Genomic DNA, 26,045 nt, shown 5'->3' with positions numbered 1-26,045 from the left:
GCATGAAAAAAAAAAACGTGTGCTTTCTGACAAAGATTGTGTATGATAGGCAAAATTCCAAAAAAGTGCAGTTCCCTTTTAGAACAAACAAGCTTCTAATAAAGAGCGCCTCGACACTTGCTCGTTTCAAGCTAGTGAAATGTTTTCTTAGCGGCAGTCTTGTTCCTGACCACGCACTCGAGTATGACTTAGTTATCAAACAAAGCTCAGCCTTAACATAAACACACACACAAAATCAAACTGCCTCTTTTCTGCTTCGTCAAAGAAAACACACTAGCTTACATCATCCTATATATGTATGCATATGGATGTATGCATACATACCTGCAGTGTCCAGTATTCATTTTAAAGTAACACTGGTTGATCAACCATTGATCATAACAACCACAAATATTGAATCGAATCCACTTGTTAAAACGATTCATTACACTCTTATTCTTTATGGTGCCATGTGAAAACAGCCACGTTTTATGCGTGTCCCGTGCATCATCAATTGGACACCCCTTCTTGACTTAATCATACATTTGATCGTTTGTCGTGTGAAACATGTAAAACAAATGACAAAATACAAAAAAATACATATATTTATTGTAACGATTGAACTCATTTGAAAGAATTCCTAAATGCACAATTACATTTCTGCATTACCTGGATTCATACGCAGGTGTTCAGGGGGTGCATGAATTCTATTAGGGAGCAGGTTTTGCCAGAACACAGAAATGACTATATAATTATAACTAACTATAAATATAATAACTATATTAACTACACACTGTGAAACATTCAAAAAACGCTTAGTCACATGAACTGTTTTTTAAAGTAATAACTTTCTGACATGACTCCCCACACATAATTGTAAAAAAACAAAAAAAAATGGGTGTTCACTTTTTGATAGCAATATAAAACACAAAGCAGTTTGGCCAATGACATTTTAGTCTAATAAACAAGCTTTGTTCTTCTCCAATAACACCACGTGGCTCAGAGCAAAACTTTGGCTAACAAATATAAATAGGAGTGATACCTCTCACATCTAATACACAAGCTTCGTACTTCACTGACAACTCAGCGTGCTGTACTTTACAGCCTGCGTGCAATTCAATAAGATGACAAAACATTTTAACTAGAGTTGATGTTATTGGGAACACTGACAAAGTTAGCAGTTAACTAATGTATGAGTGACCATCTCAGAAAACAAACAGCAAGGCGTTATAAACAAGTTGTGGCAATGTTCCCCACATGGTTCCTTACATCCTCAGTCTCCGTTCTAATTCATCCCAAAGGTGTTCTATCTGGTTCGGGTCAGGACTCTGTGCAGGCCAGTCAAGTTCATCCACACTAGACTCTGTCATATATGTCTTTATGGACTTTGCTTTGTGCACTGGTGCACAGTCATGTTGGAAGAGGAAATGGCCCACTCCAAACTGTTACCACAAGGTTAGGAGCATGGAATTGTCCAAAATGTTTTGGTGTCCTGGAGTATTAAAAAGGTTCCTTTCACTGTGTGAGGGGCGCGTGGTCGACGCGTCTCCTGCGGGAAGGGCATGTGCAGCAGCCGGCTACGAAGCAGCTGACAGGTGAGTGGATTTCCCAGCTGAAGCGGGTTATCTAATCACCTGTCTCCCTTAAGGGGCGCCCAAGGCCATGAGAGGGGGAGCGAGAGAGAGGAGAACACTGAGAAAGAGACACGCACACGAGCAAGACGGGGGTGGCTGTGAGAGCGACGAGCTATACACAAAATAAAAATACTTTTCAAACCTGGAATCCGGGCTCAAAAGACATTCTGTCGGTCCAGAGCAAACCTGCGACATCAAGACTTTCACAACTGGCGCCCAATCAACTTTGGACCAGAGATGTCGGCTCCGATTCCCTTGGATCACTGGGGCGAGTACTGGCGGAAGTGTCAGCGGCAAGCCAACAGCAGAGCCAAATCCTGCAGGCGCTAGCGGGCAGGTTTGGAGCGGCACCGCCAACGTCAGCAGCCATCTCCGGGCAACGCATGGCGGAGACGGAGGACCCCCAGGCGTTTGTAGACATTTTTGAGGCCACGGCAGCAGCATGTGGGTGGCCTGAAGAAGAGTGGGGGGTGAGACTGCTACCGCTACTGGCGGGGGAAGCACAGCGGGCGGCGCTTAGCCTACCGGCGGCCTCCCGGGTGCATTTCCCAAATTTAAGACGAGCAATACTGGACCGGGTCGGCAGCACCTCACAGGACCACCGACGCCAGTTCCGGGCGCTACGGCTGGGGCCAGAGGACCGTCCGTTCGTGCTCGGGCAGCAGCTCCGAGACGCGGCGACCCGGTGGCTTCAACCAAGGGAAAGCGATAACCCAATGCTGGAGCTCATCTTACAAGAACAATTTTTAGAGGCCATACCAGCACGAACATCAGCGTGGGTCCGGTATCACAGCCCACGTGACCTAATAGCAGCAGTGACGCTGGCCGAAGACCACCTGGCGGTACACCGGGAGGCGCGGCGGGAGGAGGCGACCCCGAGGACGGCAGAGAGGCCCGTACCAGCCCCGCACAGACGACACGCGCAGCAGGAAGAGACGGCGCCACTGGTTCCACGACATCGTCCGGCAGACGCGGCCTCGACCCGCGAGCAGGTTCCCACACAAAACACAACAACGCAGCGCAGGACGCGCCAACGGCAATCACCAGCTTCATCTAGGGAGGGTCTCGGGGGTTTAATCTCTCCTCTGAGATGGGGCTTACCCCGCAGACGGCACCTCGGGCATCTGGGCAGGTGTGCTGGAGGTGCGGGCAATCCGGTTACATGCGGTGGGAATGCCCGCTAATGGAGGTGGGACAGGTGATGCAGGTTGTCGGCCCTCCAGCACCCTCCAGCGCCCTACCCCGATCCGGGAGAGACGTATTGCGTCCCGGTAAGGGCACAAGGGCTGTGGGCCACCAACACCTGGTTCGACCCGGGGCTTTGAGGCAGGCAACACGGGTGAGAATTAAATGTATTCATGGGGATGTGCACGAATACCTTATTGTGCCAGTGGAAATTTGGTGTAACGGGCAAACGCATAGTGTCAAGGTTGCTGTAAGTGCGCACCTTACGCACCCTGTAACTTTAGGTACAAATTGGCCGGGGTTTAACCGTTTAGTGACACAATGTGTGGGGTGCGTTCACGGACCGTAGGAAAGGGGAATGTCCGCGCCATTCTCAGTGGCAACGTGGGTTCATCTGATACTGACGAGGGGGAACCGGCGGGGGCTTCGCAGGAAGCCCCCCCCCCTTCCCCCCATTGGCACCCTACGGAGGACTTCCCCTTCGAGCAGTCTCGAGATGAAACCCTGCAAGGTAAATTAAATATCACGTTTTGACGCTTACCCAATGCCTCGGGTTGACGAGCTCCTGGATCGGCTGGGTGCTGCTCGCTTTTTTACGACACTGGATTTGACCAAGGGTTACTGGCAGATTCCCTTGTCGCCAGAGTCCAAGGAAAAAACGGCCTTTTCCACTTCGGAAGGGTTATACCAATTTGTGGCACTTGCGTTTCGCTTGTTCGGTGCGCCCGCCACGTTCCAGCGCCTCATGGACCGGGTACAGCACCCTCACGCGGCATACGCGGCTTGCCTACCTGGATGACGTCATCATCCAGAGTAGCGGCTGGGAAGAACACATGCGGCGGGTGGGAGCAGTGCTCAAGTCCCTGAGACAGGCGGGGCTCACCGCCAACCCGGCGAAGTGTGCAGTTAGCGGAGGGAAGTACAGTATCTGGGGTACCACTTGGGAGGAGGGCAGGTGCGCCCGCAGATAGACAAAACAGTGGCGATCGCAGCCTGTTCACCACCCAAGAAGAAAAAAGAGGTGAGGCAGTTTTTGGGTCTGGCGGGCTACTACCGTAGGTTCATTCCCCGGTTTGCGGACCTGACCAACCCACTGACTGACCTCACCCGAAAGGGTGCTCCAGATCAGGTCCGGTGGATGGAGCAGTGCCAGCAGGTGTTCGAGAAGGTAAAAACAGCCCTCTGCCTACCTTTGCTATCCCCTTCTGTCTGCAGGCGGACGCGTCGGGCAGGTGACTGGGAGAGGTGTTGTCCCAGCGGGTAGAGGGCGTCGACCGGCCCGTACTATACATCAGCCGGAAGTGCTCGGACCGGGAGGCGAGGTACAGCACGGTGGAGAGGGAGGCCTCACCCTACGGTGGGCGGTCAAGGCCCTCCGGTACTACCTGCTGGGGCGCTCCTTCAGCCTCTGCTCGGACCACAAACCCCTCCAGTGACTCCACCGCATGAAGGATGCCAACGTGCGGATCACCCGGTGGTATCTCGCTTTGCAACCCTACAACTTCCGAGTGGTCCACAGACCGGGTGCGCAGATGGCCGTGGCGGACTTCCTCTCCCGATCTTCTACGGGGGGCTCCCGAGGCCATGAGAGGGGCGAGCGAGAGAGAGGAGAACACTGAGAAAGAGACACGCACACAAGCAAGACGGGGGTGGCTGTGAGAGCGACGAGCTATACACAAAATAAAAATACTTTTCAAACCTGGAATCCGGGCTTACAAGACATTCTGTCGGTCCAGAGCGAACCTGCAATATCAAGACTTTCACACACTGGAACTAAGGGACCATGCCCAAAATCCTGAAAAACAACCCCACACCATAATTCCTCCTCCACCAAATTTCACATTCGGCACAATGAAGTTCGAAATGTACTGTTCTCCTGGCAACCTCCAAACCCAGATCCGTCCATCAGATTGCCAGATGGAAAAGCATGATTCATCATTCATCGTTCTTTTTTTTCCAAGATGGCGCCGCTGTAGTGGCTGCTGTTGGCAGGAGCTCTGTGCTCTTCTGTCCTCCTTTTGTGTTTCCCTCTTGTTTTCATGTGTTATTATATATATTTTTTGCCTTTTGGTTGGGGACCCTTTGGGACTGTGTGACAAGGGGTGGCACTTTCGTGACTTTGCGGTGCTTTTTTGTGGCCTTCTGGATCTGCCTCCCGGGAGCCTTTTGGCCATGGAGACCAGCTGCTGGGTCTCTGCCACACCAGAGTCTGTTTGGAGCGACTGGAGGAGATGCAGATGAAGAGACAGGGCTGCGGAGCTAGCACTGAGCGCCGGGACAAACAGGCTTCACAGTGTCTTGGCTGAATGAGCAGGTACAGACACCTCAGTCTCCTTAGAAGCATCGTCGCTCATCCATGCGGACTGGACCCTGGCCGAGTTAGTGGGCGGCCAAGAGTGGAGTTGGCTCTCTTGGTTGCTTTGTTGGGTCTGCTCCTGTCTCTGGCCATGCTCCCCCCACCCCAGCAGACGATGGCGTGGAACACCGCAGAGGCCACCACAGTGTATATGTTTCTTTTACTTTTTATTCATAGCTCTATGTAGAAGTGGCTGGTTGTATCAGCTCTGCTCTTTTAATGTCTTTAATGTCCTTTGTGTTCTTTGATATTTCCTTCTTACACACATATAAGAGGGATGTGTACTCTGGCTATGAGTTGTTTTTTCCCTTGGCCTCAGTCTTAGACAGATTTTTTATTTTCTCAGGTGGCATACTATAACAGTTCCAAGCTGGAACTCCTGAGAGCGGCCCATTCTTTCACAAATGTTTGTAGAAACAGTCTCCATGCCTAAGTGCTTAATTTTATACACCTGTGGCTGGGCCAAATGATTAGGACACCTGATTCTGATCATTTGGATGGGTGGCCAAATACTTTCGGCTATATAGTGTATGTTCAAAGAATTTGATTCTTTTATAGGGCTACCAATCTTATTCCAGGTCTCCGGGCCTCTACAGCCCCAAAGATCAGGCTTCAGAACAGGCTTCACACTTCAGATGATGATTTTTCCCTCCTAATGAAGGTTACTTCTAGTGTTATGTCTATGAGGTGACTGGAATTAGCTGGCTGAGTCTAGAATTTAATCACGCATTTGTTCACAAAGTGGTGACCCTCCCCCCATCCTTGTTTGTGAATGACTGAGCATTTCATAGAAGCTGCTTTTATACCCAATCATGGCACCCACCTGTTCTCAGTTAGCCTGTTAACCTGTGGGATGTTCCAAATAAGTGTTTGTTGAGCAATCCTCAACTTTCTCAGTCATTTTTGCCACTTGTGCCAGCTATTTTGAAACATGTTGCCGGCATCAAAATCCAAATTAGCTAATATTAGCAAAGTTAAATATCTTGTCTTTGCAGTCTATTCAATTGAATATAGGTTAAAAAGGATTTGCAAATCATTGTATTGTGTTTATTCACAAATTACACAACGTGCCAACTTTATTGGTTTTGTATTTGTACAATATTTACAAAGCAAATTTCATTATAATGTGTTTGCAAGCAAGTTGAAACAGGTAGCAAGCACCACATTTATTTATGATGATCTAAATTGTATATTATTTATGTTGTCAACATATGCGGGTAGCACTGTCGTTGGTATGTGATGGTCTATTGCACAATTTGCCGGACGAATACAACTCACCTAAAGAGGTCATCTCCTTGGCTTTCCTCCCGTCTGCTCTGACGCTCATCCTGAAACAAACACAAATCGTGAGTGAAATCCCGACTCCTTCGAACCGTCGCGGGTTGAGGAATCTACAACGGAGGGGGGAATCGAACCTCAACGGCATCTTTCAGCCATTCATCCAGTTCAGAGTTTTTGCCCCGGTTGTGAGCCAGCATGTCAGGCCCCCCGATGATGTGTGCTGAGCGCTCTGCCCCGGGCACTTGTATCTGTTCCATCATGAAAAAAAAGAAATGTTTCCATACATATAAGTAGTTGTCTTTTGTGTGAATACGCTGAGAGTAATTACATGTACAGTGGAACCTCGATTTACAAAACCCTCGATTTGAAAAATGTTTGATTTACGAAGTTTTAGATGGAGCCAAATATGCCTGTGTGCGAACCATGTTTCTGTGTACAGAACGCGTCATTAATTTATCCATTATGTGTCATGCCTGAAGGCAAAAAAACAGGACGCAGCATTTTTGGGACTGCAGAGCCCTCCACATCACTTGCTGCCCAAGACCCTAGAAGTATATATATATATATATATATATATATATATATATATATATATATATATATATATATATATATATATATATATATATGCATAAAATAAAATAAAATATGTTAGAATAATTACACTTTATTATTATAAAAATACTGGAGTACAATTTTAGACAAAACTGCCCAATTTATACAAGTGGATATATTGATTGTCTATTCCCAGCTGAGGGGCTTTGAAGGAAATAAGGGTCTTACACTCCTTTACAGCTATCGGTAGGGAGTTCCACATTTTGGTAGTATAGCAGGCAAATTCATTTGAGCCTTTTTTGGAGACAAACCCAAGTTAAACGTGATTTGTAGAACTACATCTGGTGTTGTAGTGGTGAACATCTGTTATGATTTAGAAGTATGTATTGTGTGCGCTACAGCTGGTCGCTCACCTAAACGGACTTGACAATTGGCATAAATAAGGAGAGAAAATTGAAAATAAATGTATTTCAAGTTAATTAATGCATTTCTTGTCCAAGCCTGTGTAAACTACCCTGATTCTTTTAAATTAACTATCGACAATAACGTCTAACTTTACGCCCTGTGCTTCTTCGGACCTCGGTTTGGACGTCTCTGTGTGGAATGAGCATGTTGTCTCTGTGCGTGTGTGGGTTTTGTCCAGGTACCCCAGTTTCCTCCAACGTTCCTAAAATATGCATGTTAGGTTGATTGGAGACTGTAAATTGTCCATAGATATGAGTGTGAGTGTGAATGATTGTTTGTCTATACCAGGGGTCGGCAACCCGCGGCTCTAGAGCCGCATGCGGCTCTTTAGCGCCGCCCTACTGGCTCTATGGAGCTTTTTCAAAAATGTATGAAAAATGTTAAAAGATGAGGGGGAAAAATATATTTGTTGTTTTAATATGGTTTCTGTAGGAGGACAAACATGACACAAACCTCCCTAATTGTTATAAAGCACACTGTTTATATTAAACATGCTTCACTGATTTGAGTATTTGGCGAGCGCCGTTTTGTCCTACTAATTTTGGCGGTCCTTGAACTCACCGTAGTTTGTTTACATGTATAACTTTCTCCGACTTTCTATGCCATTTCTTTTTCTGTCTCATTTTGTCCTCCAAACTTTTAAGGTTGTGCATGAAAGGTGAGTTTTGTTGATGTTATTGACTTGTGTGGAGTGCTAATCCGACATATTTGGTCACTGCATGACTGCAAGCTAATCGATGCTAACATGCTATTTAGGCTAGCTATATGTACATATTGCATCATTATGCCTAATTTGTAGCTATATTTGAAGTCCTTTAGTTTCCTTTAAGTCCTCTTAATTCAATTTATATCTCATGACACACTATCTGTATGCCATTTCATTCATTCCATTTTTTTTATTTATCTCCTTCATTGATGTGCATCTTTGATCGATAAGACAATTAAACTTTAGCAACTAAACACATATTTACACACCAATGCCTGAGAAGGAGCAGGATGAAGAAAATACTTATATTTTCCTGCCCCCTTCAACATAATACATAGTCTTATTCAATGGATATCATACAAACCAAACAAATACGTATATCCAAATATAATGAAAACAAACAAAAAAACACAAAAAGTGCAAAACTTCATGGAGTACAAACCGAACAAAAAACGTAATATACACCTCACAGGATGATACAAAACAAATACAAAACCAGACAAAAAAACAAGTAAATTAATAAATATAAAGCAAAATGTAAACACTTATGGCTGTCAATATGATCTTATTGTTCTGTCTTTATATATTTTTCAATTGGAATATATTTTTACAGTCTTTTATCTCATTGTAAAGAGAATTCCTTTATTTAACCCCCACCACTGATATACACATTTGTTTTAAAGTTGTCCTTGAATACTGATGTTTGAAATGACCTTTTCTTCTATGCTCTTCATTCTCAGAAGTGATGACAAACATTTTTTGTAAATTTGCTGGTAATGTTTTACTTTTAGCCTTAAACATAACACATAATGTCTGTAACTTTACTAGCTCCTGTAGTTTCAATAAACCAGAATTAATAAATAATATGTTAGTGTGTTCTAAGTAATCTACTTTATGAATAATCCTTATAGCTCTTTTCTGTTGTTGATACAATGCCTTTATGTTTCTCTTATATGTGTCCCCCCACACTTCCACACAGTAGCTGATATATGGCAATATAAGTGCACAATACAATATACACATTGCCCTGTAATCTAACACATATTTGACCTTGTTTAATATAAAAATACTCTTAAGACATCTTTTTCCGTACATGTGCAATATGAGATTTCCATGTCAGACCGTCATCCAGTATCACTCCTAAAAATCTAAGTTCAGAAACCCTTTCAATATCAATTCCATCTATTGACAGTTTGATTGTTTCCTCCCTTTTCCTTTTACAAAAAATCATAAACTTTGTTTTTTTTTCACATTTAACGATAATTTATTGACATCAAACCATCTCTTAAGTTTAATAATTTCCTGTTCAATAATGTTTGATAACGCTTTTAAGTCATGTCCCGAACTATAAAAGTTGGTGTCGTCCGCAAATAATACACATTTCAATAACGTTGATACCTCACATATATCATTAATATATAAAATAAACAATTTTGGTCCCAAAACCGAACCTTGTGGAATTCCACATTCAATGCTCATTTGTTCAGATGTATTACCCACAAAATCCACATACTCTTGTCTATTATCTAAATCTTCAAGCGGCCTCTGGATTGGCTGTCGCTATTACGCGGCAAAGAAGAAATCAGTCCAGGTGCAAGCAATCAGCTGCTCCTGTTGTGGCTGGCAGCAGATGGCGGCAGACTGTTGCAGTAGTTAAACGCAATACCTTCTTTCATTGTACCGTATTTTCCGGACTATAAGGCACACTTAAAATCATTTTTTTAAATCATAACTCGACAGTGCGCCTTATAACCTTATGTACGAAATAATTCTGGTTTTGTTTACCAACCTTGAAGCTATTTTATTTGGTACATGGTGAAATGATAAGTGTGACCAGTCCATGGCAGTCGAACATAAGAGATACGTGTAGACTGCACTATGATGGCAGTCACACACAAGAGATAGGTGTAGACTGCAATATGACTCATGTAAACACCAACATTTTATATGTTCCATTGACAATATAGAACATTACACAAGGCGCTCAAAAATCTATTAAAATGTTTAGTACAACTTTGGTAAGCTATGAAGCCGCACCGCTTGATGGATTGTACTGTGCTTCAACATACGAGTATTATTATGGTGTGTGTATAAGTTAAGACATATTATCTGGCGTTTTGTTTCGCAATATTACGCAAATTCCTTTTCTTACCTTCTGGTACCTGCTGATCTGTATTTGCAATCTGCATAAGTCCTGAAAAATTGCATGCGTCCCCCTTTGTAGCCCGTGCCGACTCCGTAGTCGATAAGCTTCTTCTTTTTCACTATCTTCTTGTTATGGGACAGTCATCCTCCGCTGTTGCCATTTCTAATATAAAGTAGTGTAAAGTTCTTACTTATATCTGTCAGTAAACTCGTCATGAAAGCGTTAAATCATACCAGTGAAGTGAGTTTACATTATTCACCCAAGGAACTCTCGTTATTAAAGAGTTCCGGGACACATTTCTGGCATTGTTTCCGGACGAGGAGTAGCTGCTCCGTTATTGATTTAAGTAAAGTCTGAATGTCATTAAAACAGTTAGCTCCAATTTTGACACTTCTTCCACTCCCGTCCTTGCACGCTACACCGGTGCAACAAAGATGACGGGGAGAAGACGCTGCCGAAGTGAGCCACGTAAATAAGACCGCCCACAAAACGGCGCATCCTGAAGCGACTGTCAGAAAGCGGCTTCAAGATGATCTGTAAAACATAATTTATGCAACATTTTGATTTAAAAAAATTATATGACTCCTTTAAAGCGGCCTCTAATCCTGTGCGCCTTATATATGAAAAAAGATCGAAAACAGACCAAACAGCGCGATGCGCACTGAACTAAGTTGTAAAATATGTGTTTCTACATGTGTTGTTTGTTCTAATTTATTGTATGATTAAATCTACCATGTTAAGTTTGTAGTTATGCTACCTTGATTTCGTATATGGTGTTTGTTTGTTGTTGCTTTTCCAAACACATCTTTAATGGTGAACCGCCAAGATGAGAATGCAGAACGGAAGGAAGTGCTTAAAGTTTAATGTCTTTGTAAATACACTGAGACAAAGTCGAAGTTCATTGTGTTCTTCATGGTGTTTTTGAAACTGCACCTCAGAATTTTTAACAAACTTCAAGTGTTTCTGCATATCATTTGTAATATGTACATGTTCAGAGTGTGCTTGTTCTATTGTTGGTCAAGTAAAACAAAGAAAACAATCTGAAGTTGTAATTTTTTAAAGTTATTATGCCATGATTTTACCAGTCCAGCCCATGCAGGGAATAGACTATCCTCCATGCAGCCCCTGAGCTAAAATTAGTTTGACACTCCTGGGGTATACTGTATGTGCCCTGTGATTTGCCATGCTACTTTGGTTTAGCTTGCCAATGAGCAAGTCTATTATATGTTAGCATAAAGATGGCAGCGTGAGAGTCACCTTCATCCTGCATAATAGCATTGCTTTTTTTTTCAGTTTATTTCAAACAATATTATTAACTTAATTAATTTATCGCAATTCCTACATGTACTGTATGTGCACTTCATATAATGTGTATATACATGATGTACTTTCCTTAGCATAGTTAGTTTTACAGTGACTTTATTGTGGATAATATCAACAATAATAATAATAAGTTATTTTTTCATCTCTAATTCAAAGGACTGTTTACATATTTGGCAAACTAAATTCCAACATCCAGGGAGGGCAGAATACAGTGTAGCCTGAATTACCATTTACAATAAGCAACAACAATTGAAATAACATTGAGAAATAACAAAGAGATCACAATCTACTAAATCAAATTCCTTGTGTGATTCCGATAATATATGACAAACTGTATTAACTAATAGCACATATTAGTTATTGAAAATACATAAAACATGTGTTTAGCCTTTTTAAAGAAAATATATCCATCATTGCAAATCAAAATTTTCATGACGTCATATATGATGTCATATTAACCACACCCATTGCCACGCCTCCACCGCCAAATATATATATATAATGGAAATCCAGGAGAAACCCTGAAATATATGTATTATGGAGATTTACAATTAGATATTACACTGATTTGCCTCGTCACCTATAACACAAAGCAAGGTTGATGTTTTGCTCGGATAGCTTAGCATATATTGACCAACATTGGATGGATTTTTGGGTCATTAATTAAGAAAATGTACCAAAGAGGCCCACCTTATACCCCTGGCCTACATAATCAAATACTTTAAAAACACACGTACACTGCTGTACTGGTGGCTTTTGAATTAGGTGCTGACCTTGCGGAAACATTTGAAATTCTTTGCAAAGCCGTTGGACTGCAGCTGCTGTGGTTTAGTTTTGGGCACTTTCACCGTCAGGGATCTAAACTCCACCAAAATCAGGTTTTTAGGGTGGTCTTCATCCAGCTTGTTTTCCTGCAACACAAACACATTAACTGGCGTATCATAAAAAGAGAGAAGTCAACCGATGCATGAGCTTGAACACAAACAACACCAAATTAGATTGTTCCAGCTGTGAGGACTCATCACAATCTTTGGACACAGAAAGGAAGACAAGCAAAATACTACTGTCGATTTTTAACACTTGGAAGTTTGCACCCTTAACACAAATCATTAGTTAGACATTTGTATGGCTCCTGAAGGCCAAAACGCATATGTTCGAGTTTATATCATGTGCTAATAATGAGAAGCTCAGTTAGCTTGTACCCTCAGGAGGTAAAAATAGCATTTAACATAGGAGCAAGTGGAAAGCCCCTAAAGTTGGAAAGATACATTGAAAAATACTTGTTGCACAAAACTTGTAACCAATATGAATATTGCTATAGAAAAATGTGTGTTTTAAATAATGTAATTAGAAAGGGGCACCAATGATGGCAAATACAAAACTTGTGATGAACTTGTGATGATAGTAGTAACAGTACACTACACTGTCCTGGCTACTCATTATATCAGACCTGGGCATTCTGCGGCCCGCGGGCCGCATCCGGCCCTTTGTGCGTCCCTGTCCGGCCCGCGGGCCGCATCCGGCCCTTTGTGCGTCCCTGTCCGGCCCGCGTGAGGCCAATTATAAATTACAAAATAAATTTAAAAAAGTATCTATGTCGAGTGTGCAATACAACGGTGCTGCTTTTGTTTTGAAAATCGTTATTTGTATTACTTCCGTGTGGACATATGCATGTGCGTGATTGTGAGTGAATGTGAACAGCTGCAATCACAAATTACAAAATAAAGTTGAAAAAACATCTATGTCGTGCGCGCAATACAACTGTGCTGCTTTTATTTTGAAAAGTATTATTTATGGGTGTGTGTCAGTGTGTAACCTGCGAGTGAAGGTGCACATGCAGCGACAAGTGATGCACGGTTTACACCCGAGACGCTAAAAAGAGAAAAGTTGATGACGAATGCCGTGTTTTCAACAAGACATGGACTGCCAAGCAACGTTTCATCTAAGGTATGTGCCTGCGCAATTGCGCACTGCTCAAGCGTCCGCTGCGCACAGCAAATATATGCCGCGCACCAAATCAAATCCCATCTGAATTCTAAACAAAATAAACATATTTATTCTATGTAATTTTGCAATGCAACTTTGAGTGTCAGTGACAACAAGCGGCCCTAACGGTGTTCGTCAACACCGTTCAATTGAACACCGTTCAATTATTGTAACGTCTATCGAGATGCTTCGAGGACAGGAATTATATCGATCACTTTATTGAGCCAAACTGTTTATATTCGGACATAACCACACCAAAAACATGAGTAAAACACTTCTATCTCGAAAAACTAGTCATTTTCTGCCGTACAAACCAGGCCAAAACCAACTTGTCATCTGTCACCAACACGCATACCACTGGCCACACAAAAAGTCGGACAACTCAAACACCACACAAAGTTACACTATGACTCCTCAGTCATACGTGTGCTTATTTTACTGTCATTTATTATTAATGTTAATTTATTTATATTAGTCATGGAATGCTGTTACACACACTATGTTGAAGTATTACTATTATTATTAATTATTATAATTAGTATTATTTATCTTACGGTATATATCAAAAATAATATTGAGCAAAATGTAATTGAAATATTGTCGATGTGGCCCTCCAGCAGTGCTCGGGTTGCTCATGCGGCCCCCGGTAAAAATTAATTGCCCACCCCTGCATTATACTGTGGTTATTAGTGAGGGTACACTTTTTGGTTTTCAACTTTTCCTATACAGGAGCTAACCTGTTTTTTCCTCTGCATATTTAAAAAAGGTTTTATTGTTCAGTATATTTTTACATTTGTATGTCAGTTAAAAATGTTACCCAAAACATAGCGTGTACAGTTTTTTTTTAAAATATATATATATTGACACTTCAATGATTATTTATATTTCCATTTTTATTCAAAAACAATAACAGCTATCCGATCAAAAATACATTTTAAGAATAACAAAGAATTTCAAGTGAGGAAGTGACAGAGTTTGACAATTAAGGAACAACTAACTTAAGTTGAACATAATTATATATATATATATATATATACAGTGGGGCAAAAAAGTATTTAGTCAGCCACCCATTGACAATCAATGGGTGGCTGACTAAATACTTTTTTGCCCCACTGTGTGTATATATATATATATATATATATATATATATATATATATATATATATATATATATATATATATATATATATATATATATATATATATATATATATATGTATAAATAAAATATGTTAGAATAATTACACGTTATTATAAAAATACTGCAGTACAATTTTAGACAAAACTACAAATAGATGGTGGATATATTGATTGATTTGTCTATTCCCAGCTAAGCGGCTTTGAAGGAAATAAGGGTCTTACACTCCTTTACAGCTATCGGTAGGGAGTTCCACTTTTTGGTAGTATAGCAGGCAAATTAATTTGAGCCTTTTTTGGAGACAAATCTAGGTTAAACGTGATTTGTAGAACTACATCTGGTGTAGTGGTGAACATCTGTTATGTTTTAGAAGTATCTAGACAAGAATATGAGAATCCTGTACACCAGGCCCATTGCGAGAAGTTGTACTTTGTCGGCTACCAAGAGCCACCCTACGCTAAGAAAATGGTTGGCGGAGAGGTGAGCCTTAGATGGAAGGTTGAGGCAGCCTCATCAGTTTTCTTTGGGCTGTCTGGAGTTTTGGTTTTTAAGGCCTTTGAGGCATAGTGAAAGAGAGTTTGAAAGAATCTTTGATTTTTGCGACGATGTGGTCCTGCTGGCTACATCTGACCAGGATCTTCAGCTCTCACTGGATCGGTACACAGTGTGAAGCGACTGGGGTAAAAATCCACACCTCAAAGTTCAAGTCCATGGTTCTCGCCCGGAAAAGGGTGGATTGCCATCTCCGGGTTGGGGAGGAGATCCTGCCCCAAGTGGAGGAATTCTTATCCTCACCTAGGGTCATGATCTTTGGGTTATGACCAAAAAGACAAGATGACGGGTAAAAGCGGCCGAAGTGAGTTTCCTCTGTCAGGTAGAGGGGCTGTCCCTTTAGAGATAGCTGGCCTTGGAACGCCTCGGGATCCCAGAGGAAGAGCTGGACAAAGTAACTGGGAGGAGAGAAGTCTGGACTTCTCTGCTTAGGCTGCTACTCCCGTGACCCGACTTCGTATAAGCGAAAGAAGATGGATGGAAAAAAGAGAATAAGAAAGGGTATCAATAAGCAGACGGCAGTAAACGGAAAAAAATAATTATAGCTTATTCAGTAAATAAAAATGATAAAATAGATTAAAAAGGTAAAATATAGTAAGATGAATAAAATAGGAATATAGTTAATAATAAATAGTAAATTAAAGATAAGACAGACCTTACAGAGACAAAACATATGGACATTAAGGATGAAATCCTGGAGTAAAAATGTTGACGGAGTTGAGCAATTCAAAACAAATATATTGATATGCAATAAGCAATAACTTATTGGTGATGATCAATGTACAATTTTTTTTGCTTGATATTGTGTCCATGTTGTTAAAGTCGATTGTCGATTACTTCAGCTGCATTAAGTCTTCGTAAGTTTTATTTTCTTGAAGTCCGAGATGATATCATCTCTCATAGTTTTCCACTTCCTAAACGACTTTAACAACTATAGACTTGTATAGACTTCTTGATTTTCCCCTGCTTTCTTAAGTCGTGTGTTTTATTTCATTTTGTCACATGCTGTCAAAAGACATAAAAATGCTGTCAGATGACATTCAGTATGTGGCGTTATTTTTTCCAGAGGTTGGCACACATGCATTGACGATGTTGACGTCCACACCCTTTGAATGCAGAAAGTTGGTCACCTGTTGCTCTGTTGAAGCAACATGTTTCTTCTTGTTCTCCCTCTCTGTCAAATTTGCACACAAAATATGGCACAATTTAAAAGGAAATGGATGTAGACACACCACAATGCTGATTTGTTTTGTTTTGTTTTTTGCAGATGGCAAGGTAAGGATGAAGACAAGGCCTGTTTGGGATGATGGACCTTTTCTTGTTAAATGGTTAAAAATAAACTGGTCACTTTTGGTTGCTTCTGTGGGGGAAACGAATCACTCGCAAAATAAAAGATGCATTTCCAAAATTTCGATAAAGTACATTTGCGACATGTAGGTGTTTCCATTAAGGGTGTTTTGCGTCATGAGCCGTAATTCTCTTAAAATGTCATCCCACTTTGAGGAAGATATTGCAGTCACTGCTCCGTGATGTCAAAAGAAAACAAATGCAGTAGGTGATCGCTCAAAGGCAACTTCCTTACGGCCCCCTTGACACTTGTGCATGTGGGTTTCTCCCACACCGTCTATTCAGTGTTTAGGTGCCTTCTAAATGTGAAAAAAGTGTTTCTATCATGCTTTTGCGAAAAACTTCAATATTGAAACGGTTCAAAAACCACCTCATGGGGGGGTGTAAATGTTTTTGCAATATTTGAGAGGTTTTTCGAAATATGGGTGTTTCCATTACCAATTTTTTATTGCGATATTTAGGTTTTGCGAATTTTCTAAGGGTAAATGAAACATAGCTTGTGTTGGTTGCTTCTGTGGGAAAAAACTAAGTAAATATAAGCACCTTATTTCGGTATTAAATTAATAGTTACTATCATATACTGCTATACTACATTTAATATTTACTATTAATTTAGTATCACTAAAAGGAGGCAAACTTCGGTATACTGTAGTTATTAAGGGTGCTGAAAATAATCTATAAAAATTCCTAATTTAAAAAAATATTTGTTTTTAATATAATTTGTTTTTATAATTTATACGTCAGCAGCCAAGAGTAGCTTTTGGAATCTGTGACATGTTTTGAAAAGTTTTCATTTTAAGAAGGTTATATTCTAATTGGTATATCAAATAATACATTTCAAGAATTTGAATCGGGAATCAATTCAGAATCAAATCATGAGTTGTAAGTTTCACATTCCTAGCATATAAATAGCGGTCAAAAGGGGTGTGAATCTTTAGACACCTAATGATTCAATCTGATTACGATTCCTAAAGTGACGATTCGATTCAGAATCGATTCTCGATTCAAACCAATTCTCGCAAAAATAATAAGTAAAAGAATAGACTTATATTGTCATTGCACATTAAAGAACAACACAAATGTTGAATGCTGATGGCGGAATCTGCCATGCAAATGTATTATTTGATATAATAATTATAATGAAACTTTTTCAAAACATGTTACAGATTCCAAAAGCTACTCTTGGCTGCGGATGTATAAATTATAAAGACAAATTATATTTTAAAAAAAAAGTTTTTAATATAAGTTGCCGGTTAGAACAGCTCCTTCTGATTGCGTGGAGATGGCCTAAAAATGTCTTTTTAAAAACAGATTTTTTTTATTATTATTTTTTAATCGATTTTTTAAAATTAGGAATCTGGATTTACCTCTGTGTCTTCCTTTTTTTCTCTTTCTATCCCCTCCTGCTCCGGTCTGGCTGCGTAAAACATTAACATAAATCCATTTAATAAAGTCAAATACAAATAAGGCAACACGAGAAGTATCCCTTCTCTTTTGTAAAGTAAGTCTGCACAGCAAATATGGGCATTTACATCAAGAATATGATTTGCCTGAGTAGCTGGACAAGACAGAAAAAAAAAAATTTAAATTAGAAAAGATAGGACGGAGTCCTCGATTTTTCTTTGAAACTGACTCAATTGTATTCAGTGCCCCAGGGTAGCGAGTACACTGGACCCTGTGAGCAAGGTGCTAAGGAGTGAAGGGTGAAGCTGCAGGTTGATAACAGTCAGTGACGGAAAAAGCCGCCAGCGGATCGCTGCGGCTCTCATTGTGAAAGGAACGCTGGCGAGCCTGGCTACCCCTGACTGGGGCCCTCGGGTGGCAAGTTGCGGTGCCCTGGAGGCAGTAGAGACAGCCGGAAAGGACCCATGACCCCAGCGCAAATGTGAGGCTAGTACATTCCTCACAGAGCGCGTCCCCTCCGTCGCCTTTCGACACTTCTCCAAGGCTGTCTCATAAAGTGGACCAAAAACCTCTCCTGGCACCACTAGGTTGAACCCCCAAGGGCAATAATGTAGTCCTAGTCAGACAAATTGGACTGGGATAGCCAGACTTGGCCGTGCGTCTGGTCCACTGAGGCCACTGACTGACCAAGGGCCTGAACATGCGCACTAGTTCCATGCAGCAACATCTCTGCTGTGCGAAGAATCTCAGCCGTCACATCACTTGGATCTCCTGAAACCACATCCTGAAGGAGGCCCTCCAAATAAAACAGCAACAAAGAATCGGTGCACACCAGACTGGCTGCCAAAGCTAAGGCCTGATGAGTATACATCCAAAAATGATCTGACGATCCGCTCACTCTTCCTTACTTGCAGCAAAAAGCTGCTCCTAAAGGAAGAAGGCATAGAAGTATCGGTATCGATAGTTTTACATAATCATGTCTCAATCTGAAAACCATACTCACGTGCTCCAGGAGGAGAAAAAGTTATGGAAGAGGCGACTGCAAAAGTGTATATATAGGCTCTCATTGCGTCCGCAGGGCGAAGGTGTTTATGCAATTAATTTGCTACATTTGTCTCCTAAAACAGCTCACCCTCGGAGAGAGTGAACCATATGGTGGCGTTCTGACCTGATATGAAATAGAACATGTCTTCTTATCTTACATAGGGGTTGTAAATAATAAAAAAAAATTTAAAAAGTGCAATTCCCCTTTACAGTACCAGTAGAGTGGAAAAACAAGCTGACTTTATATGCTTAACTGTATTTCATTGTATCTAATAATTGTATTTACAATCCACAAAGTATGTGAAAACACAGTTTAGACATCACAAAATTCCATAAATTCAGTCAGCCATTTTAAATATTTGGCTTCGAATACCTTCAATTATTTTCCCGAGACTGATGTTACTAGAGTAACGCTTTTGCACTCTGACCATGTTATCAGATCAGTCATATTGGAAATATACAAAAATTAGAAAGAGATGTGCTATTTATTATTCACAATCCTTATTAGAGGTGGGAATCTTTGAACACTTCACAATTCGATTACGATAACAATTCAGGAGCTACGATTCAATTAAAAATCAATTATTGATACAGTATATGAATAATTTATGTATATTGATGCAGTTTTACATTTCTTTTTGTTTCACTGAATAAGCGTTTATCACTTCCAACATTTAAAAACAGTGCATTTGTAATAAGAAACATTCATTCCCATCACATTCATTATGTTATATTAAATGTATGCAAAACTAGAACAAAAGTGCCCTACAATAAAGGAGCTGGTCAGATCTCTAAGTGAGGTGGGGTGGCTCGCTGCAGTCAGCCAAAATTTAGAAACGGTCTGCATTACATTATTTACAATAAATAAATCGATTATCGACAGTTACTAATAGATCTTATAATCGACCATGTCCGAATTGTGATAATCTAAAAATTGATTATTTTCCCCAACTCTAATCCTTATGTAAGACAAGAACACATATGCTTGCCTTTTTTTATGCATTCAAAATCATAAATAAATAGCTAACAATTGAGTCAACAGATCGAGGGTCCTCAGTTGCACTCATTATACTCTCTCTAAAATGATAATAAATAAATGGTTTATACTTGTATAGCGCTTTTCTACATTCAAGGTACTCAAAAGCGCTTTGACAGTATTTCCACATTCACCCATTCACACACACACACTGATGGCGGGAGCTGCCATGCAAGGCGCTAACCAGCACCCATCAGGAGCAGGGGTGAAGGTACTTGCCCAAGGACACAACGGACGTGACTAGGATGGTATAAGGTGGGGATTGAACCCCAGTAACCAGCAAGCCTCCGATTGCTGGCACAGCCACTCTACCAACTTCGCCACGCCGTCCCCGTTAAAAGCATCCAGAAAGTGCCAACAATACTCCATTTTCATGTTGTGACCTGTATATTAACCAAGTGATTTTGTTATTATAAGCGCCAATGCAGACAGACTATTTTAGTGGCACATTGATAGCAGTGAGCTAATGCTAGCTTACGCTGCTATTGTTGACACACTGAGCCGGCGGCTGCTTCTGCTTGGTCTTAAACTTGCTAAACATAAATTTGCCATGGTACGACAGGCTGGTTGACTTTCACGATACTGGGAGATGGCGAAAAAGACCCGAAAAGACGCTTCCTGCACTAGGAAAACATTTTTAACCCTTCGAGAGGATTGCAATTGATTCTTAATGTAAACAAAATTATGTGAGCGTCCCGTCGGTCGGCATCCCAGCGAAAGTGGAAATATTACAGTAAGTGTTTGTTTTAGTATGGTTTAAAATGGTTAGTTTGCGACGAACAATGCTGCGGACACACATGTTTCAATAAAGCTGCAGTTAACGGGTAGCAGTCGGTTTGTAAAACTTATTGCTCATCCTCTTTGATTTTGGGCTCAAAAATATAAGGTCCTGGATCACAATTTTTCCCAAAGTAAGTGTTGGTGCCACAAAGTCTGCTTGATTAGCATTGATGTTGATAGGGAAGGGATCCATGGTTACTCCTGCTACGTCACATGACTGGCTTCCCAATTATCTCTATAAATGGCTCAGGAATCTCTGTAGGATTGATACTATTTTGATCATATCTATTTATTCGCAAACTTTGAAAGTCTTTAGGTGTCATAAATCAGATATATATGATAAAAGCTTCAATATGGAGGCCACTTGTTTTTCCACTGTATTGGTACTTTAGGACTAAATTACAATGACCAATTGATGAACTCGAACTAAAAATAAAAAAGATCTGCAACTATATAATACATTATTTAGTACACAACTGTTCAGTTTTGTTTATAATGCAACAGTCACTACGTTTCCATGCACTAAATGAGTCTGATTACTCAAATAGTGAAGTTCAAGTGTCCATGCACACTCTCAAATGCGACTATTGGTCATACGCGTCCCGTACACTGGTGGTCGCTTATTATTTAATTTTAGCTCAAATAACTGAATTATTTTTCCGGTTGACATTAGGATTTGCGGGTCCTTACAACTTGTTTTAACTGATGTTAGCTGTAGTATTGGCAGAGATTAAAAATATTACGTCTCTAATGGCTAAACTGATGTTAAATAGCAGACAGCATCAAGAAATGATCTTGGATTGTGCTACTGACATGACGCTACTACCAAGAATGTATCAGGTCGGGTGCAAAGAAAGGCGTCGGAAGCATTTTTTCTAAGGAATTTTTGGACGAAAATCACGGAAACAAAATTTCTGAATGTCTCAAAGTTCATTTAAAAGGCTCTGGGGATTAATAGGAGTTGTATATCCAAAAGAAAAAAAAAGTGCTCTGACTGATATCCAGAGGAAGGTTGCTATTGTTCTAGGCTATCTTGCCCAATGAGCGGAAAGTTAATCAGTTGGCTTGCACAAATGCAGCATAAAGAGGTTTGTGTACACTTTATTATTCGCCTTTAATATACCTGCTTTTTTTTATATCTATCATATCTATTATATTACATTTCATTCGTATTTTGTTCAGGAGTCCGAATTAAGCCGGCATTTTACATTTCCTTAGCTACCTTCTTAAATAAATCTGTTTATTTTTTTCTACCATTGATGCACTTCAAAAATCTTCTGCTCTTTTAATTTGAAGCAAATAAACAGTCATTACAATTATTGCTGTTTTTATTGAATGGTATCTCCTTCCGGGTTGTATTCCGTGCATTGAGACTGGCGCATGCACGATACGAAGGGTCCTTTGTGTCTGCACACACCCCTCGAAAGATCTGGTTTCCAATCGCATAATCCAGGTGTGTTATTCCGACTTTTCAAAAACCGAACACGATCGGATTAATGGGGAACTGCACTTCTTTGGGAATGTTGCCTATCGTTCACAATCATTATAAGAGACATTACGATGGATGTTATGTTTTTTTGGGGGGGATTATAAATATTAAATGTTTTAAAAGTTTGCTTACAATAGAGCCCATGGGAGCCAGGCAATTCCATCTATAAAGCCCTTAAAAAACATCTAAATTGAGGTTTGATATACATTATGTAAGTATATATGCAGACTTCATGAGAGCCAACAAACATAATAAAACATCACTTACATTAATGACGTCTGCTGTCATTAGGATGCTGACTCCTGGGACACACGGTAGTGATCACGGCACCGCCGTAAAGTTTGTTTGTGTTAGCGCTTATAATAACAATATAAGTAATACTTCGTTAATATTCCAATCAAGAAATGTAAATGGTTTATTGTTGGCAGTTTTTAAATGGTTATTTATTGGATTTTATGAGCAAAACAGAGGAGCTCCCATTGGCTCTGCTGTAAACTGACTTTTATTTACAAGCTAGAATGCATAAAACAAAAATAATCCGGTGTCATGTTTTTCATAAGGATTGTGAATGATAGGCAAAATTCCACAAAAAGTGGTGTTACCATGGATTGTAAGAGGCTTATTTAGAGCCAAAATATTTGAGAAAACGGACTAATTTAGTGCGCACTGAGTGACTCACTGACAGCTATTCTACAGTATTGGTCCAATAAATATTCATATTGCAGTATTAAGACACGTTATACAAATCATTTTAAATGTAGTCTTGATTTATACCTAAATGATAAAGTTCAAAAATTAGAAAATTAATTTAACTGATCTGATCTGTTTTATCAGTTTTATTGATCATATTGAAAATACTTGGAATTGAATTTGTTCGTTAAATGAAAAAAAAAAGCTTTTTTTGTCGCTACTTTTGTAAACTAATGGATTCTTATGTGCAAAATTATCTCCTAGAAATTGTACAATTACAAATACTTCCAATTAGTGACAGCCTTATACTCAATCACTAAGAATTTATCGATTGAATGCAGTGTTTCCCACACATTCATTTATTTGTGGCGGCCCGCCACGAAAGAATTACGTCCGCCACAAATAATTTTTGTTTTGTTTTGTTGTTGTTTTTTGTTTTTTTTGTCCTGTCCAGCTTCTCAGGCAAATCATATGTAGATGTAGATGCCCATATCGGCTGTTCAGATTTACTTTACAAAAGAGAAGTGTAGGATACTTCTCTTGTTGCCTTATTTGTATTTGACTTTATTAAATGTATTTATATTATCATTTGGTGCAGCCGGGCCGGAGCAGGAGGGGACAGAACGACAGAAAAAAGAAGACGGGGGGAAATTGTGGAGACAAGAGGGGGATTAGACAGAGAGACAAAAACAACAACAGCAAACACAACAACAACAACAATAGAGCAACATCAGCAAATACGACATGTACAAATATGATGGTAAAAGTAATAGCAAATAAGCAGTTAGCGAAAATAAAAAAACAATACAGAAATGACAGTGAGGATTATTACACTAAAAATGGAGCAATACAAATACCAATAGAAATAGCGCTATTGATAATGAACAATACTACTTTACACTACTTTACCTTTATTATCAACAGTGTTGTTTTTGCCAACCATCTTACATTTAGTCTCAGTCTTAGTCTTTTGGACTAAAATGCTTATTAGTTTTAGTCACATTTAAGTCACTTTTATATGTGATAGTTTTAGTCCAGTTTTACTCGAAGAAAACTCAAAAGGGTTTTAGTCTAGTTTTAGTCGATGAAAAGTCAAAGGTTTTAGTCTAGTTTTAGTCCAAAAAATAAAAAGTATAATATAAGTACATAAGTATAGTCTTTTAACAAATTAATTTAGGTCAATAAGTATTGGAGATTGCTGTTGGGCAGTGTCACACATAAATTGTGAAAATAGCAGCAGATCTATAAGTTCAACCCATTGTAAGCTTGTAGATCTGCTATTTTCACAAATAATAACAATAAAGGAATGGTTTTAGACATATAAGGTTTCCACCCAACAGCAAATTTCTGATCCAAGGATTGTGTATTACACACAGATAAAGTGGTAACAGTGGAATCAAAGTTCATTACTCCAAAAAAGCCAAAAAAACAAAAACATTCTACTTCAGCAATGGTGGCTTTATTTCTCAGAATTTGTTAAAGTACAATGAACATAAACATGCCTAAAATATGAGTGATGGATGAGGAACACATATGCTCAACTTGGCCCTGTCTGCCAGTGCAATTACAACAGATATCATACAACCCCACTCTCTTTAATTTGTGCAAACCATGTAATAAAATAATCAATTAATTACTGATTCCTTAATGGGGCTGCACAACGTCACTTGTGGCTTTTAGGCTAAAGCTAGCAGACTCTACGTATAACAGTAAATTGACCTGTTTAAGATATCAAGTTACGTGCTGACAGAACGTACTCACAAAGAGATAACCACACCGTCACTGAATGTAAACATGGCTAAACATGCTGCTAAAGTAATACACACATAATGAATTGACGTTAGCGTAACAAAAGCTAACTTTAGCCTGAAGTTAGCAGCCCATTTGCGCCAGGAGTATGTGGAAAACGTACTAATGTATTAGCTTACTATGACATTTATCGATTATGTTAACAGCATTTGTAACTTACCTTCGAAAAAATATCCTTGTGGCGAGCCTTAAGGTTGGTCGTATTTTTTCCGCATATTTTGTGGCCACATTTGTCACCGTCTTCCTTCACAATACACACTGTTTTATTATCTGCTGGGTTATATTTAAAATACACCCATATGTCGTCTCTACGTTTGCGACCACCGAGCCCCTGTGTTGAAACTGCCACCGCCATCACGGACCATTGCCTGATGAGTAACAACAGTCTGACGTGTTGAGCACGTTGTGCGCTGCACGCCAGTTGGTGGGCGTGGTTTTAATTGACACACATAGTGATGGGTTGATGAGGCGTCATGAAGCGTTTCGACACTTTGCAAAACTGTATTGATACTGTGTCGATACTGTCTCACTAAATACTGACATCTGCTGGACATTAAAAATCCCTACAGGCAACCTATAGACCGACTCAACTGACACTGATTTTATGACCTAGTATATATATACAATAATATAAACCAAGTCATTGTATTTCATTTAGGATTATTTCATATCTTCATTTAAATAAAAATATATTTTTAGCTTTTTTAGATACAGTCAATAAATAATGTGTACATGTATCGTGACTACGATGGTAGAAAGTGGGGATTGAACCCCAATAACCAGCAACCCTCCGATTGCTGGCACGGCCACTCTACCAACTTTGCCACGCCGTCATTCCTGTAACTTTCTCTAGTAACAGCATTCCATGATTAATATCAATAAATCAACATTACTAATAAATGACAGAAAAATAAGCACACGTATGACTGAGGAGTCATAGTGAAACTTTGTGTGGTGTTTGAGTTGTCCGACTTTTTGTGTGGCCATAAACGCACCAGTGGCTTAGTGGTATGCGTGTTGTTGACGAACACCGTTAGGGCCGCTTGTTGTCACTGTCACTCAAAGTTGCATTGTAAAATTACACAGCATAAATGTGTTTATTTTGTTTAGAATTCAGATGGGTTTGATTTGGTGCGCGGC

At 40.0% G+C, this 26,045-nt stretch overlaps 1 protein-coding gene across 2 annotated transcripts in view; it reads right to left on the bottom strand.

The window, feature by feature from the left end:
• nbn (nibrin) overlaps positions 1-26,045 on the bottom strand; it is a 69,185-nt gene that overhangs the window by 11,351 nt on the left and 31,789 nt on the right. For both annotated transcript variants that reach the window (XM_062029972.1, XM_062029971.1), the window contains exons 14-16: positions 12,404-12,541; positions 6,570-6,683; positions 6,433-6,482 (exon numbers count right to left, since the gene is read on the bottom strand). In XM_062029972.1, the coding sequence (XP_061885956.1) occupies positions 6,433-6,482; positions 6,570-6,683; positions 12,404-12,541 (302 nt within the window). The remainder of the gene's footprint in view (positions 1-6,432; positions 6,483-6,569; positions 6,684-12,403; positions 12,542-26,045) is intronic.

Source organism: Entelurus aequoreus, linkage group LG20, assembly GCF_033978785.1.
Source record: "Entelurus aequoreus isolate RoL-2023_Sb linkage group LG20, RoL_Eaeq_v1.1, whole genome shotgun sequence".
NCBI classification, from domain to species: Eukaryota; Metazoa; Chordata; class Actinopteri; order Syngnathiformes; family Syngnathidae; genus Entelurus; species Entelurus aequoreus.
This window is presented reverse-complemented; position numbering and strand designations above follow the sequence as displayed.